Below are 15,534 nucleotides of genomic sequence, written 5' to 3'. Positions count from 1 at the left end.
GCATAGATGCAAAGAATATAAGATCACTAAGACACAAAGCCATAGACATAGAGATAGCTCCCACTCGCACACACACACACACACACACACACACACACACACACACACACACACACACACACACACACACACACACAACACACACACACACACACACACACTGGGTATTTCCAAGGGAAATAAGAGAGAGAGGTTATTTTAGGACGTTGTGCTACATGTTCTCACTCCTCCCGGAGCTAATGAAAACAGTCTCTACCAGCTGAGGTATATGAAGAAAATGTTGCTCTCTGTTTTGTCCTCTCAAATCGTAACAGCAATTGCAGCCTAAAGACATAGAGAGAGAGTGAGAGAGATATATTTCTCCTCACTTCCTCTCTGTGTTCAATTCCTGAGAAGCATTTTAGCTCGTAGAAGCTTTTAGCTTTTTTCTGCACCTTCCTGCCCGCATGGATCGGGGCGTGTAATCCCTCTTTGGCAGCCACTGATTCATTTCCCCTCACTCTTGACTCTAAGCTAGCCACAAAAGAGAGCTGTGAGTTCCTATGTGTGTGTGTCATAGAGAAAAAAGGCCATATTCACAACTCTGGTCTTTAATTGAGGTGCTGATGTGGGGGTGGTGTTCATGACAGACCTGCTCAGTTATCCAAAAAGAAATGAGTCACTTTACTGCTTCCATGTGATAATTAACAACCGAGGATGATAAAAAAAACGTATCTAACCATAGAATGTGGTTAGATATTTCAAATAACTAGATGGTCTTTCATAGTATTTATTACAGGGTTCTTTGAGACCCCTCTCCATGTGATTCATAATATGTATGATTTATAGCAACAGAGAACTTGGATGTCATCACCTATTTGCCATCATTGCAAGTTATTGCACTCACTTACTGTATTTATTATTACATTCAGGTAAGTAAATTCCATAACTGTATTTGGCTTATACAGCATTAGAAAACTTGGAACCTTTATATTTATATGACACCTTAAGCACACAGTGCACCAGAAGGATAATGTTGGACATGCTTATTTACTTTGGAGGGACTTTCATAGCTTTAACGTCATGTACAAACAGGTGGAAAGGCAATTTAGAAATCATGAAATGGGAAACTGAAAATCACTTCAACCATCTGATGTAAAATGTCCATCCAATATATGAGTTATTTCTTTATGAAAGATTAAGCTTTGATAATGAATGAACAATTTGTTTTATTCATTTTATTCATGACTTTATGAAGTGATATAAAAACATCATGAAAATATACAGCGAGGTCTAAATTGGTCCTCACTTAAGATAAGATAAGATAATCCTTTATTAGTCCCACAGCAGGTACATTTGCAGGATTACAGCAGCATAGGGTAAAGTGCACACAAGAGACAAAGTAAAAGAAAGACAAGATAAAAATAAAATGCAATAGAAAAAAAACTATTATAAATAGCAATAAAAAACAGTAAAATCCACAATAATTGAAATATTATGTGTACAGACAGAATAACTATTATAACTATATACAAAACTATAAAGTGGTTTGTACAATAAGGTTTCCTTTAATTCTTATTACTTACTGACATTTTACACACATATTTGTAGCTTTCCTGAATTCTTTCTAACAGATGAGAGGAAATACTTGACAGCAGCAGGAAAGGTTTTATTGTGGAGTCTGGCCTCATTCCACTCATGTCAAATGTCCTGAGAATGAGAGTCATATGTGTACAAAGGCAGTTCTTTCAGGCCTGACACTGACATAAAGAGCAGGGCCACTGGGCTGTTTCATTGTGTACATTCTGCTGCCAGGCAACTCTCCAAACTTTATTGTAAACACTGTATGGTGCTCTTCAGCCTCAGCATAATGCCATTGTACACGTTCTCACCATGGCAGTAAAGCATTCCCCTCGACAATGATTTAAAATGTACTTTGGTGGAAGCAGCCTGCCATCAACTTTTGCCAAAATATTACCAAAATATCATTACTTTGCCAAGAGTTAACTCTTAACAATCTGTTTCCGTAGCATGCTTTATTTATATATAGGCTTGAAAGAGAGCATTACAAAAAAATCAGCACAGTCCACAGACATCATTTACAATTGTATGCCTAGAATGTGCAGTTAAACTTGTTAATAAGATATTTTGATGAGAAAAACTGATATATAGCAGTGATGATGAGTGGAAATCTATCATAGGAGTCAATTGCTGTGTAGCACTTTGTTATTTTGAGGCAACTTCTGTTTTAAAATCACAAATCCTGCAATATCCAAACTTACATAAAGGCCTTTTTCATTTTCACTTTTTATACAATCACACTTTTTGTTTGGACATCTGGTAAGCAGTTGAATAACCGTCAGATAAATCCTCCCATCCCTTGTAATCATAAGAAGCACCATGAACAAATAGCCCCATTCTATAAAGTCCATTCACCGAACAGGAAGGGGGTTTAAGGATCGGTAATGCACCACAAAAAGTATGATTTCCATTTCAAAGTAGGAAAGTGTGAATGCATGCTCTGTGCTTCCTGTTCCTGGTAGAACTCATCTATGAGAAGCTTAAAGTCTCCTGCTGATAAAACTTTCATGAGCTTGAGTAATGAAGAGCACTAGAGGGCTCTTTATGTGAGGTTGACTAGGGACTATCTTCTTATCCTCATATGCCCTTTCACTTCTTCGGTTTTGTTCCATCTCCCCTGACATTTTGTGCTATTTTACCATACAGAGCCACATAACTGACTTGAAGTCTGCTCCTTAGATGGTATATATTATCAGTTCTGATTTTTTTTTTTTTTTTTACAGTATTTGCAAAATCAACAGATGCCAACTTGTGCTCAGTGTCAAGAGAGGAATATTCAGAAGAGCAAATCACAACTGTGGTTGTGCAGCAGAGATGAAATCTTTATACAGTCAGCCATAAAGACAGAAATAAAAGCATTGAGTGGGGTCTGCTATTCATATATTCTCGTCCCATCCATATCTGTTGAACCTCGACCTCTGTGGGAAACACACACAAAGCTGTGACCCTCTCTTTACACATGGATTTTGATTTTGGAAGCCCAAAATACCTTATGTTTTACAGACTAATTAGAAATCAATGCACATGTTTGAGGACAACCAAAAATGTATTGCTGGTTAACTTTGGGGGCTTTTAGAATGTTAACATTGCTCGAACACAATGAGCTTTTGCTTAAAGTTAAATAACCTAAAATGTATTTACATTTGACCAAAAGTAAAGGGTTGGCAGTAAGACTTTTACAAATGTATAAAAGGGGATACAAAACATATTTCTTGTATCATACTGAGTCAGTAACAAAATATGTGATTAATTGACTCTTTAAAGGAAGATTTAAGAGATATTCATGTTTCAACTTGATAAATGTTCCTTACTTTGCATATGCTCTTATTTAAACAACATTTTTTCAATGAGAGGTTTGTGGTTTAGCTCTTATGTAACAGGAACAGGGAGAGAACTTCCTCTCACTATCAGTCAGGAAATTCAGTACGCTTGCAGGAAAGTCTTCTTGCAGAATTTCTGCATAGAAAAATAGCACAATCTTTTTTACATCTCTGTGGAGGAGAACATGTTTTATACCTCCCTGGAATTTGGCAAATAAAAAGAAATTTGCCACAAGAACAGATAAGAGTCAAGTACAGCTGACGATCATAAAATCCCCATAAAAATTAGGAATAAATGGCTGATTGTGTAAAGTTTTCTCACAGTTTCTCAACATACTCATACACACCCCGTCCTCTTTAAGAAGCAGGAAGCCCCTGGGGCCAGAGCCTCGACCAAAACAATATTGTATTCAGCTCTAGACTCTGATGGAAACCGCTGTGGCTCACTGCTCTGCTCTAACACACATACTTTTAAATATTGCAGAAAAAACACTATTTGCACCTCATCACAGTGAGATAGATTGTTTTGTTAACGATTTAGATGAATAAAAACACTGTGCGAACATTTTTATGAAGAAAATGTGCGAAAGGACAAAGAAGAAATAACATTTTTATTTATTTTTTTCCTTTCATTTGTAGATTCTTGGTCTCTTGGTTTTTCTTCATTCTCCTCCACCTTTCTCTGGGGCTCCTGAAATCTGATCTATGTGTTTCCCCCCCTCCCATGCATTCCTCCTCTCCCCCTCCTCCCCCGGCATGCCAGAGTCCTCAGCTCTGCCCTCTGTCTGATCCCACGTTTCTGCAGACCCACAGCAGATTGTTTATTTTGCTAGACGTGGAGGAAACATGGATGGACCCTTACACTGGCTCAAGATTTACTGCTGAGCTCCTACCAGGCTCCAGTGGGATGTCTATCTAGATCAGGCCCCCTATAACAGCAAGCCTAGTATTCCTTTCATCACACATCACAAAGGACAATGTGGCTGCCTGCCTGGGGAATACGACATTAGACGATCACATCAGTTGATGCATGGTATTTAGCATGCAAACCATCCACTCATCCTACTAAATGTGGATATAAAAGAAAACTGATCATTCAATAAACCACATACACCAATGTCCTATAATGGATGAAGGGCAACCCCCCTCTCACACACACACACACACACACACATCTGACCCTTTCATATTATGCCTTCTCTAGGGTTGTCCCCAGAGATCATTTCTGCAAAAATGTATGAGGCCTCTCTGCAACACTGATGTCCTCTTGTAAGTAGTGAGGTCAGGGTATTGGCAAAAATTGCTTTGGGAGACCCTCAACAGAAAAACATCTCCCTGCTCACTTTATTGTGGATATTGGGCACATATGTGTTTTAAGTGGCTGCATGTAACAGAGATTGATTACAGGTCTGAAGGCAACAATGGTTTATGATGAACGTAAGCAGTGTTTTTCTCTTCTCCTTTTCAACACTGTGGGCTATTATATAATGTTAATACACTGTGGTCTCGCAATGCAGGAAATGCACTTAATATTGGCGTTAATGCCTTTCAGCCTATATGACTGTTGTAGCTGACAGTAATCCATGGTGGAGTTATGTGGAAACAATTATGATTAATGTTTCACACAAGGGAGCGTGAACTAAGTACATTCAGTACTTTGGAATAAAGAAAGAGAAAGAGAAAGAGAAAGAGAGAGAGAGAGAGAGAGGAGAGAGAGAGAGAGAGAGAATAAACAAACAGAGAAGACTGCTACATGAAAGGGAACAGAGTATTCATAAATCTGTCACATCATGCAATTTTCCCATCTTTAGTGTTGTTCACTTTCACCCAGGTATGACAGGTAAAGTTGATAAAGAGTATATATTGCAGCAATATTCCTAATTTTATTGTTTTTTGGGTAACATATTGACACATTGTGTAGTCAGCTGGGTAATAAATGTCCTCCTCAGGAAAGAAAATGGTACTTGAGGTGAATGACTGTATGTTCATTGAAATGACTACTATGCCCAGTGTTCTTATCAGTATACCGCAGTTTAAAATGTTTTTGTTCTTTACCAGAACCACAAGTAAAAGAGTCATGTCAGATTGCCATAAATTTAGAGTTAAAAGCAGCCATGACAAATATGTGACATCTTTAAGATGCCTTTGCTGTTAAAGAAATTCCTGTTGTTTTTTATATGAATTGAGGTTGTTGGTGGCACTCTGGGAGTGTAAGTCATTCTCAGGAGGAGCAGAGGTTGATGTTGGAATGTCAGTGAGGGTCAAGACGACAACCTCTGTGGCAGGACTCCAGAAGACGATCCCAGGAGGAGACAGGCCACTGGAGTCCCACTGGGCTGGCTGGGCCACATGAAGGTCTGCACTAATTCATAACTGATGATAGAGAGAGGAAATGCTCATCCTATTATACTGCTCTAGACAGTTCTGGATTAAATCAGTTCCAGACTGAGACTGAGAAAATGTTGTTGGCTAATTTAACATATCACATATCTACCCATGTACAAAAATTCAAAAATGTAAAAGAAAAGGTAGGCATGTTAGTTTAAGCCAGTTATATCAGCTGATTGCAGAATGTAAAGGCTGAACATTGTGTCTTTCTAAGCACACAAATTTGATTTGACAGAAAGAAACACACACAAATCAATCAGAAATTCCAGCATCTGTGTCTCGTGGCCACGGGGAGTTCACAGACAACCATGTGAGCAAGTGAGATGAACCAAGATGAGTCATGTTTGTAAATCTCACTCATGATAAAATGTTATTATCTGCATTATACTGCATCTCAATAAATCGCTCTCAGCTGCCATCTACTGGTTGTCTTTTTGTCCTGCTAGTATATTTTGGATTGCCCTTTGCTAAAGAGAGAGAGTGTTCTCAATCTAGCATGGAGTCAGAAATAGAAACCTAAATCATTTGCAGACATAGTTCTACATAAGACAATGGAGGCTTGGTGAGGTGTAAAGGCAGTAGTTGTAGAGAAACAGGGAGGGGATTCCCAGTATGTCACCAGGACAGAGTATTGCATCATGACTCACTTTGTAGGTTCATGCTGAAAGGAGAACTACAAATATACGTTCAAGTCTTTAAAAAAACAAAACAGTGAGACATCCACACTTGGTTTATAGTGTTTGGTTTTAGAAGAAGTGAAACAGTCCCAGATTAGGGATAGATAGACCATAGTATTTGGGTAAATTAAGCCACTGAAGTATTCAAGTAGGAATGTTCTTTGCCCATACATAAACAATGAAAAAGAAAACAGTTGCACACAAACCTAAGGTAAGGAGTCTAAATCAGCTAATTGTCCACAAAAGGCTGTGGCCCAATTTTCCAAAACAACTAAGTATTCTGTCATCATCATTTCATCCTCATTAGGGAATTCATAGGTTTGGCTCTGAAGGGGTTTTTATAGGTGGATTGTGAACAGCATAATGAGGCCTTTGTATCACATTACTAAGAACCTGATCCTATGTGGTATACATTGTGGCCACAATTTTTACCTTTTTTTTAACCAGTGTCACCAGAGGGCACCACAGCTCAGTACAGCACAGCTCTAGATACTGGTAATGTTCTAATTTTCGAGGAGTAATGCAGAACAGATGATCAAAACTTGCCTGGGTGGTTGTGCTTTCACAATATGGGAAAACTGTTAAGTCTTTATATACATACAGTCTGTGGGAGAGATTCTTATACATTCTGCATATGTAGAGGAGTGAGGCATGTCTCCTCATTCATGATTAGTCTCATTTGCAACTAATTAAAAAGTAATTTGTTTTTACTGACCTCCAGTGGCAATAGTTCTCACCTTGCTGCAGTGATGTATTTACACTGAGATCGCAGTTGGCTGTGGTTCCCTCAACAATGTTCATACCGAGACCAGTTCATTTACAAGAAAGGCTCCTGTGCACACACAGAGTCAAGCAGATACAATTCTTATTTAGGTTTAAAAATGTCGTCTGTGAAAAAAAAGCCTAATTTGTGCAAAATATGACACTATCTTAATATCTTCAAACCAGATCAAAATGAAAGATAAACTATTCCAAAGTTCAGGGGCAAAGACAGTTAAAAAAAACACAATTAAAATATGTTAGACCCCTTATGCCTCTAAGTTACCATTGAGTACAGTGAACACAGCACACTACAGATGGCAGTTTTGTTTTATTTTACACAGACACCAAAAATATCAACTGCCTCATTTTTTTCAGTGCGTTAGTTAGTTTGTGGTAATTTAATATTTTAATTTAATTTAATAAAACATAACTTTATTTGGGGGTTTTGACCATGTGAGCACAAGACAGGGCCACAAGATTACAGGACACAGTTGATATCATACTTTATTTTTTTCCAAATAAATTATGAAATCTAATTACCAAAAGTCAAGTGACACAAAGCAGTGAACCGGGGCCTTCTGAGGCCTCTGGAGGTCTCGTGCCCATGTGGCAGATGCCCCTCATGCCCTGTTTGTAATTTGGGCTTTTTTTTTTTTTTTTTTTTTTTTTTAACATTGCCTAGTGTGTCTTTTATATCTTGTCTTCATGTCTTGTATGTTCTATGCAAAGCACAAATGGACTTTAATTGCCTGTTACCAATCGGGCTAAACAGGCAACTTCACAGACTGCCAAAGCCTCAAACTCACTGCATGTCAATATTTTTTTGCTATTTTAATTAATTGCACATTTGTTAAGGCAGTTTGAACTACCAAAGTGCAATGTCAACTAAGGTGGACCGGCTTTATTAGCTTATTTTGTGCTCACGTGGTAATATTCTTAACTAGGGTGGTGTTTATTAGAAAAACCACAATAGACCTTTTTCATGGCAGACATTTGACATGTAATTGTCGGAACAGCAGGCGTGAAATTGAAAACATTATCGATGGCCTAGTTCTAATACAGTACCAGTCAAAAGTGTGGACACACCTTCTCATTCAACTACTTTGAAAAATCTAAAATCTAAAACATATTCTGGTTTGTTGAGCATTTGTTTGTTTACCACATAATTCCATATGTGTTCCTTCATAGCTTGGATGTCTTCAATATTAATCTACAATGTAGAAAAAAACTTTTGACTGGTACTGTATGTCCCAGTAAGCTATTCCAGTTAGCTATCATGCACAATACCATGACCTACAGTAAGTGGAATGCAGCCATCATCAATGTTATTAGATACACCCAAAAAAGTTTAGGGCCCCAAAAAGTTAATGTTTTGCAAATGGGCACCCCTAGGTCAATCTGCCCATGTTTGTTACAGCTTTACTTACAACAAAGCAGGCTCAATGCTTTCGACAGAACTTTTACAACGTGCAATAATGTTAGACAAAATGTTGGAAAGTAAAATGAGCACATTGTAACGCTGGTTTGGGGACAGTTTTTCACATGCACAACAGTCGGTTTGCAGACGCGTAGTCTGGAAGAACCCTCAACCAGCTAACCACCCAGCTCCCCTCCGAGCCCGGCGCTGATTGGCCAGGAGCGTGGAAAGGCGGAAGTCTACAGAGCAGGGGGATTCCCCGAGGGAAGTTCCCAACTCAACTAGGCTATGTAAAACATACATTGCCATATCCTCTCCGGCGCTTCGTAACTTTGCATCTGAAGATTAGGGCGACGACGCTGCGGTGGTGTCAAAACCATACAAAATTCGACTTTAGCACTTACTCGAATGAAGGTAAGAGGACACTCACTCACTGGCACCGAGGAGATCTGCTCTGTGGAGTCATTGCTCGGTCGCTTTATCCGCCACCGGTTGAATGAGCTATGGAGAACCGGTCAAATACAGTTAAAGGAATACGGAACTGTGAGGATTAGGTTTTTGAATGACACTTTAGACTGGTTCCCTGTTGTTGTTAGGGGTTGATGCAGCGGAATGACTTTGGTTTTCATCCAGGAGCTGTTGGTGTGACAGTGTTAATGTGTGTGGAGCTTGATCAATAGTTGATGAGCAGCTCAGACTGACATCAGCCTCTTTCTTGTTTTGCATCATCTCAACATGTTTACTGGTACAAGAGTAAGTATGATGCTGTAATTGTAAAAAAAAAAATATGTCTGTGTTTACACAGGACAAGAACAGACAGAAATGTAGGCATTATTAAGCTCAGTGCTCTTAAACTAATTGTGCAAGAAATTGCAAATGCATTGAGTTACTTCATTTGTTTTTTGTCATTACTTTCCAATGGCTCAGTTGCTCATCAACGTCCTCATTTATTACAGAACTAGAACAAGGCATTTGTTGTTGAATGCAATTTTGCTTTTGCATGTAAAATTAAATTCCACCGGATACTGTCGATAATCTTTGGTAATAGTCAGATTAAGAAGTGTGTTTACTCAGTTTAGGTCATAGCATCAGTGTATTACATAAAGCAACCAAATAGTTTGACATCACTTTAAGGAGTTATTGTTTTCTTGTTTTTATGTTATTATAAAGTGTGAAGACAAGTTGACTGTTTGTGTGTAGAAACATTATAAAACAAACAAAAAGGCTCACTAACATTGAGATTTCACTTTAAGGGCTCATGTCTGCTGTGTCAGGGATGATTGTGGAGCACACGGCATGGAAAGGAACATCGGAGACCAGCTCAATAAAGCTTTTGAAGCTTATCGCCAGGTCTCCATCGAAAAGGACAATGCTAAAAAGGAGCTGGAACAAATGGTAACAATGTGTGGGGAAAAACATTCTCAAACTTTGTGTGAAATGTGACAAACTTTACCAATATAGCAAAAAACACTAAGTCACAGAATAGCTTGCTTAGTGTGTTTACTCATTTGTATTATGGCTAACAGTCTGATGGCAAGAAATCAGTTTTGAAAACATTATTATTATTTGTATATGTATATGAAAATGTGACGCACACATACGCATTGGTAAAGACCATACTGCAGATACTGGTGCCAAAAATAACATCAACCTCATTTTTGCAGAGTGAATATTATGAGCGATACACTCTAAAACTTCAAAAGCAGATAGAGGACCAGCAGCAGTTGATTTCAAAACTTGAAGCTAAGTTATCAGCAACAAGGCAACCATCAGGTTAGTGAGACGTGCCGGATGATCTCTGTGTTTTTCTGCCGACAAGATCATTTACTTTTCTATTGCGTTGCTTTCTGGTCATTGCTATTGGATTGTAAAACAATTTACTGAATCTCTTTCATCTAGCATTGCCTCCTGTTCAAACTATTAATTATAACTGTTTTGGTTTCTCAGGAGAGATGAAATGTGAGCCTTGCAACCATCTTCTTGATGGGGCCAGCGCTTATAAGAAAATACCGTACCCGGTATGTTCTGTGTGTTACAGCGCTCTCTTTTTTTTTTTACGTATACACTATGTGAAAACTGCAATATGATGCCTCCAAAACAGTTTTTTCTTCATTCTCTCATTTGAAAATACGCATTAGCATACCTACAGCTTCCTCTCACATACAAACATATTTATTGTACTTCTGCTGGAAGTTGTTGCAGTTGATGTTGAGAGAACACATTTTATTAATGGGAAATCAGTGTAGCAGTAACTATAACAAACAGAATATGGTTGATCCATATGTGATTCATACTGTCTGATAACTTTTGAGCACTGCTTTAGTGACTGTAAGGTGTCCGCAACATCCTTTAAATTAGTAAGTATGCAAATATATATATTTTTTCAGTTTGTAAAACTTTTTTACAAAGTTAATTAAGTCAGTTAAGAGAAATTCTCTCCTGGTTTATGCTTCCATTCATTTTTTTTCCAAAGGTTCAAACAATCCAGGAAATCAAAGTGACATTGCTGCTGTAATAGTATCCACCCTTTTTTTTTACTCCACACAAGGTGTATCCACGTTTACTTCACCAGATGGTGCTAGAGGATAATATCGCCTGCACAGTTCAGCAGCTTGAGTTTTATTGTTCATCATTTAATGGGCCAGAAAACATTTTTCACTACTAAATGTCAATTTGTGATGTGTAAATCAAATTGTAGATACATTAACAATATGCCCATGGATAATTGTTGCTAATGATCATTATAAATGTAATGTGTCTTTTTACAGGAGAATACGGGCACTGTTGCTTCTAGTATGCCAGTCAACAGCAGCGTTGACTAGTATGTCTCTAAGACTTTTATTTTATTTTTTATATAAAAATCATGGACATTACTGTTAAAGAATGGATTTTTTTCTTAGTCTTTATTTATTTGTTTGTCAGTAAGGACATGCTGGACGCGTTTGAAGCAATTCAAGGGAAATTCCGGCAGATTCGCTCTCTTACCAGGAGACAAAAAGATCACCTAAAAAGGTTCCATGGAGGAAACGATGCATCACACGGTAATACAACTATTTACCAAATATTAATACTACCTTTTCTTTAAGGCCTGAACCTAAATCCACTTGTTTTCTTGATTCAATTACTTAAAAGAAAGTGTGCTTAATTGAAACAGGTTTGTATATGTCATATCCACTTATGAGTTAACTTGCTTTTGAATTGTTCTTTGAGATAATTAGATAGCAACACCTTATCTAGGACTGTGCTCGAATGCCTTGTTGTTCTTTTGATCGAGAGCTGGCCACCGCTGTTTATGCAGTGGTCGAAAAAATACATTTAATAATTCCACTGAAAAATGCATAATGTAAGCTCTGGATACTAGCTGTATAATTATTAATGGCTAATAATTCTTCATACAATAATGAATATAAAGTGTGATATAAATATTTTCTTTCTCTCTCTGTGTATTTTTACAGTTGCACATATAGTTGCGTGTATATATTTATCTATATGTGTGTGTTTTTATATGTGTACATATATATTTTTGCACATATGCAACTTCAAATGTCAGAGCCCGAATACGTCAAAATGGCAATCAAGACAGAAAAAACTGTGTAAAATCTCATGTTTCTCTGCCGTCTGACAGATCAGCGGTTCTCCATGCCCATCCAGTGCACGGACCGTACAGCAGAGGCAGAGAGACCCTTTTCCTCAGCGCTAAGGTCAGCAGCGGATATCCCACTCCCGCCTATGGCTCTGGCGTCTCGTGGCGCCAGCCCCGAGGACAGGGACATAGAAGACTCTCTCACCAAACTCAGCGTCAAATTCCCGCCGTCAGCGGACAGCGAATATGACTTTCTTAACAGTGCTCCGGAGAGACACATTGGTTTGACCATGCCCACGAAGCGGCCCCTCAGTATCGTCCCCTCCATATTGACAGAAGAGGAGCCCGTGGAACTGCCCATGCCTTTTGTCTACCCTCCATCCCCCACCCTCTCAACATCATCTTCGCTCTCTCAGGAGAGCGTGCGGGGACCCCAGCAGGTGAGAATCACAGGACAAAGTCTGAGAAAACTAGTAGCAAATTATCAGTCTCTGATTGGTCTTCGCTAATGGAGGAGTAAAACAGTGTGAAGTCCATAAAAAAAAAAATCCCCTTGGCTTAACTTGAAACATATTACTGTGTAATGTGTGCTGATTCTTTTTTTAGTTAAGCATGGATGCTCTGGTTATATTTGGCATCTTTGCTGGAAAGTGTGAGCCAGATGGAAGCACATTACAGTGTCTGAATCTGATGAAACAAGTATGATGGTTAAGTGGGATTTTTATTTGCTGATGTGTATAAACGCCTAATAAAGAAATCGTGAATGACAGTAAGATCTTTACAGTTGGTTTAAGAGTTTTTCATAGGATGATTCATAGGATGATTCTTTCCCTGGATTAAATTAACACAGGCATTAATAATAGGCGAGGCTGGTGTGTTGGTGTGGTTGAAACACATAAATAGTAAGATAATTAAACACTTGAGAATAGCATTTTGCCTTTATTGCTGTGGAGTATTTGTGCAGACTATTGTTGTGTTGACATGTTCTTGTATCCCTTAAAGCAACAGATAGTTCAACTTGAAGTCCAAACGGTCCATCATGCTTTAATAGAGTGAGTGTAAGGGTTGTTAAGCCTATGAATAATACATTGTTTTCTTTGGTTCATCCTGCTCTGCAGCCCCTCTGGAGCCCTGAGCTGTGTGATGCAGTTGACGTGGGGACAGAGCTGGCGACGCCTCAGAGCAGCAGTCCTGATAAATGTGCTTTCTGCTACGCTGTGGTTCCTCAGGACCGAATGAACAGCCACCTCTACTCGCATTTCTCTCCTAAGAATGAAGCGGACAAATGACAGTGAAGGCAGAGACTGACGGGCCGAGGGCCACAACTACTCCAATACTTACTGTATTCATGGTCTAGTCCTGCCTGCCATGAAGAACATGCGCTGTACTGGATTTGAAATGACACTGCAATAAGACTTGAATCCATTTATTTAATAAGGAAGAATTGAATGGTACATTTCTCGCCCATTATATTTTTCTAATATCACGCTGAGATTTTACTCTATTACAAGTGACAACGATGCATAACATGGTATATATATATATATATATATATATATGAGCAAATAAATCAGACATTTACTCTTTACATTTTTTATCATTTGAATCATTTTCAACATGGAAACGTAAAAGGGTGGGGTTCTCTAAAATGTATCAAGACATAAAGATATAATGTGGACCAGAAATGTATTTATTAACTTTCATTCTGCAACATCTTTATACATTATTATTTAAAAACATAGTATTAATAACGTCGCAATTTTTTCTTAAAAGAAACATGTTTTGCTCCATAAATTTCAAATAATTTCTATTTAAATAAGACTTTTTAGTCAAAATAAAACTTTTTAGATTAACAGCAAGATTTTATACCTCAAAACAACAATATGTCACGTATTATAAATGCCAACAATATTCATCAAATCACTCAAATGTTTACGATTTACATGTTGATTAGCACTATTTTCACTAGCACTATATTACATTGGTTCCTCCATGTTGTGTACTTTAACCAGGATAATTTGAAACAGCTGTATGTTATTCTTGGTGCAGAGTTGGGAATAGTACCAATTTAGAAATTATTTTCAAAGCTGGTATGCCATGTATTCATTAAAAGTGTCTACACAGATGGCAACACATCACATTAGGCACAAGCTCATTGTTAAATCGGATTCCAAATTACCTTGCTATTTGTATAGTTATGTTTTTAATTAGATAATATTATGTATTTTGTATTGACAGGCAAATTTATTTTAATGGACATTATTTGACTTTTCTTAAATCCTATAATGCTTTACAAAGTGTTTAAATGAGACATTCCAGGTGTGCCAGTTTCAAATGTCATATAGGCTAATATTGATCAATTAATTTGTTATTAGTTATGGAAAAATATGTCAGTTTCACAAAATGTTAAAGAGACCGAACAGTGAAATGCAGGTTATTGTAATTTGGGAATGGAACAGATGGTGTTTCAATCACTAACATATTTTACAGTATGTACACAACCTAACATTTGACTAAACCTGAGTCCTTTCTAAACAGCAGCATCAGCTTTTGACTTCCACACTATTTATTCACACCTTTGAAAACAATTGCAGTGATTTTCACCATTCCGAGTGGCGATGTTTGAAAAAAAAACGGGGACACTGTGTGTTTGAACACTACGTTGTGCAGAGAGGACCTTGCAGCCCTTCAGCTATGGGCTGGTAACACTTGTGCTCGGTAGATGAGCTGGTGTGAAGACCGCAATCAAGCTTTATTCCTCTCTCTGCAAGTGTTTGGTATTATAACTATATATCACTTTCCAAAATCAAAATGTGCTTAATAGACTGATTGATTTGTTAAATCAACCTTAACTGATTTTGCGCTGCCCATTTCACTGTGTTTCATAAATAACTCAGAAAGGGATGCAGTGATGTAGTAATGCTACCAACTATTCCAAACTAGTGAGTCATTAGACTAAGATAAAGAAGCACTGCTAAAACACAACACATTTATTATCATTTTTTTTTTTTTTTTTTTTTGGCAAATACATATCCCTAATGATCCTCTCTGGTTAATCTGCGAAGAGTCGAACATTGTGCAGCCTGCATGCTTTTCTCTCTGGGATCATGAACAGCTGCTTGCTCATAATTATGTTGTCATTCGTTGTTATTTGGAAGAGGAACTCGTACTGACAGCTAGGATTTTTTTTTTCTGTGTGTGTGTATTTCCGTCCACTGTATATTTACACACTCGTGTACAGTCCGCTTGAGCTCTAAGGTATTGTTATTACCATCATTTATAATAGAATATGAGATATTTGTGCCATATTTCTCCTTGGGATATTTT

General features: G+C 37.8%; 1 protein-coding gene across 2 annotated transcripts; it reads left to right on the top strand.

Annotated features, from left to right (window-relative positions):
- The first annotated feature begins 8,888 nt into the window (after positions 1 to 8,888).
- tank (TRAF family member-associated NFKB activator) lies at positions 8,889 to 15,189 on the top strand. 2 transcript variants are annotated; one of them, XM_054615215.1, is made up of 8 exons: positions 8,889 to 9,038; positions 9,878 to 10,019; positions 10,289 to 10,397; positions 10,572 to 10,642; positions 11,393 to 11,445; positions 11,547 to 11,665; positions 12,250 to 12,647; positions 13,326 to 15,189. In XM_054615215.1, the coding sequence occupies exons 2-8, from the start codon at positions 9,921 to 9,923 to the stop codon at positions 13,494 to 13,496; spliced, it is 1,020 nt and encodes a 339-aa protein (XP_054471190.1). In that variant the 5' UTR covers positions 8,889 to 9,038; positions 9,878 to 9,920; the 3' UTR covers positions 13,497 to 15,189. The 2 variants fall into 2 exon arrangements, with proteins under 2 accessions (XP_054471190.1, XP_054471191.1); XM_054615216.1 differs by lacking the exon at positions 8,889 to 9,038 and adding an exon at positions 9,050 to 9,377.
- Positions 15,190 to 15,534: the final 345 nt, after the last annotated feature.

This window comes from Anoplopoma fimbria, chromosome 16, assembly GCF_027596085.1.
Source record: "Anoplopoma fimbria isolate UVic2021 breed Golden Eagle Sablefish chromosome 16, Afim_UVic_2022, whole genome shotgun sequence".
NCBI lineage: Eukaryota > Metazoa > Chordata > Actinopteri > Perciformes > Anoplopomatidae > Anoplopoma > Anoplopoma fimbria.
The sequence above is the reverse complement of the archived record's forward strand: the minus strand, read 5'-3'. Positions and strand labels throughout refer to the sequence as shown.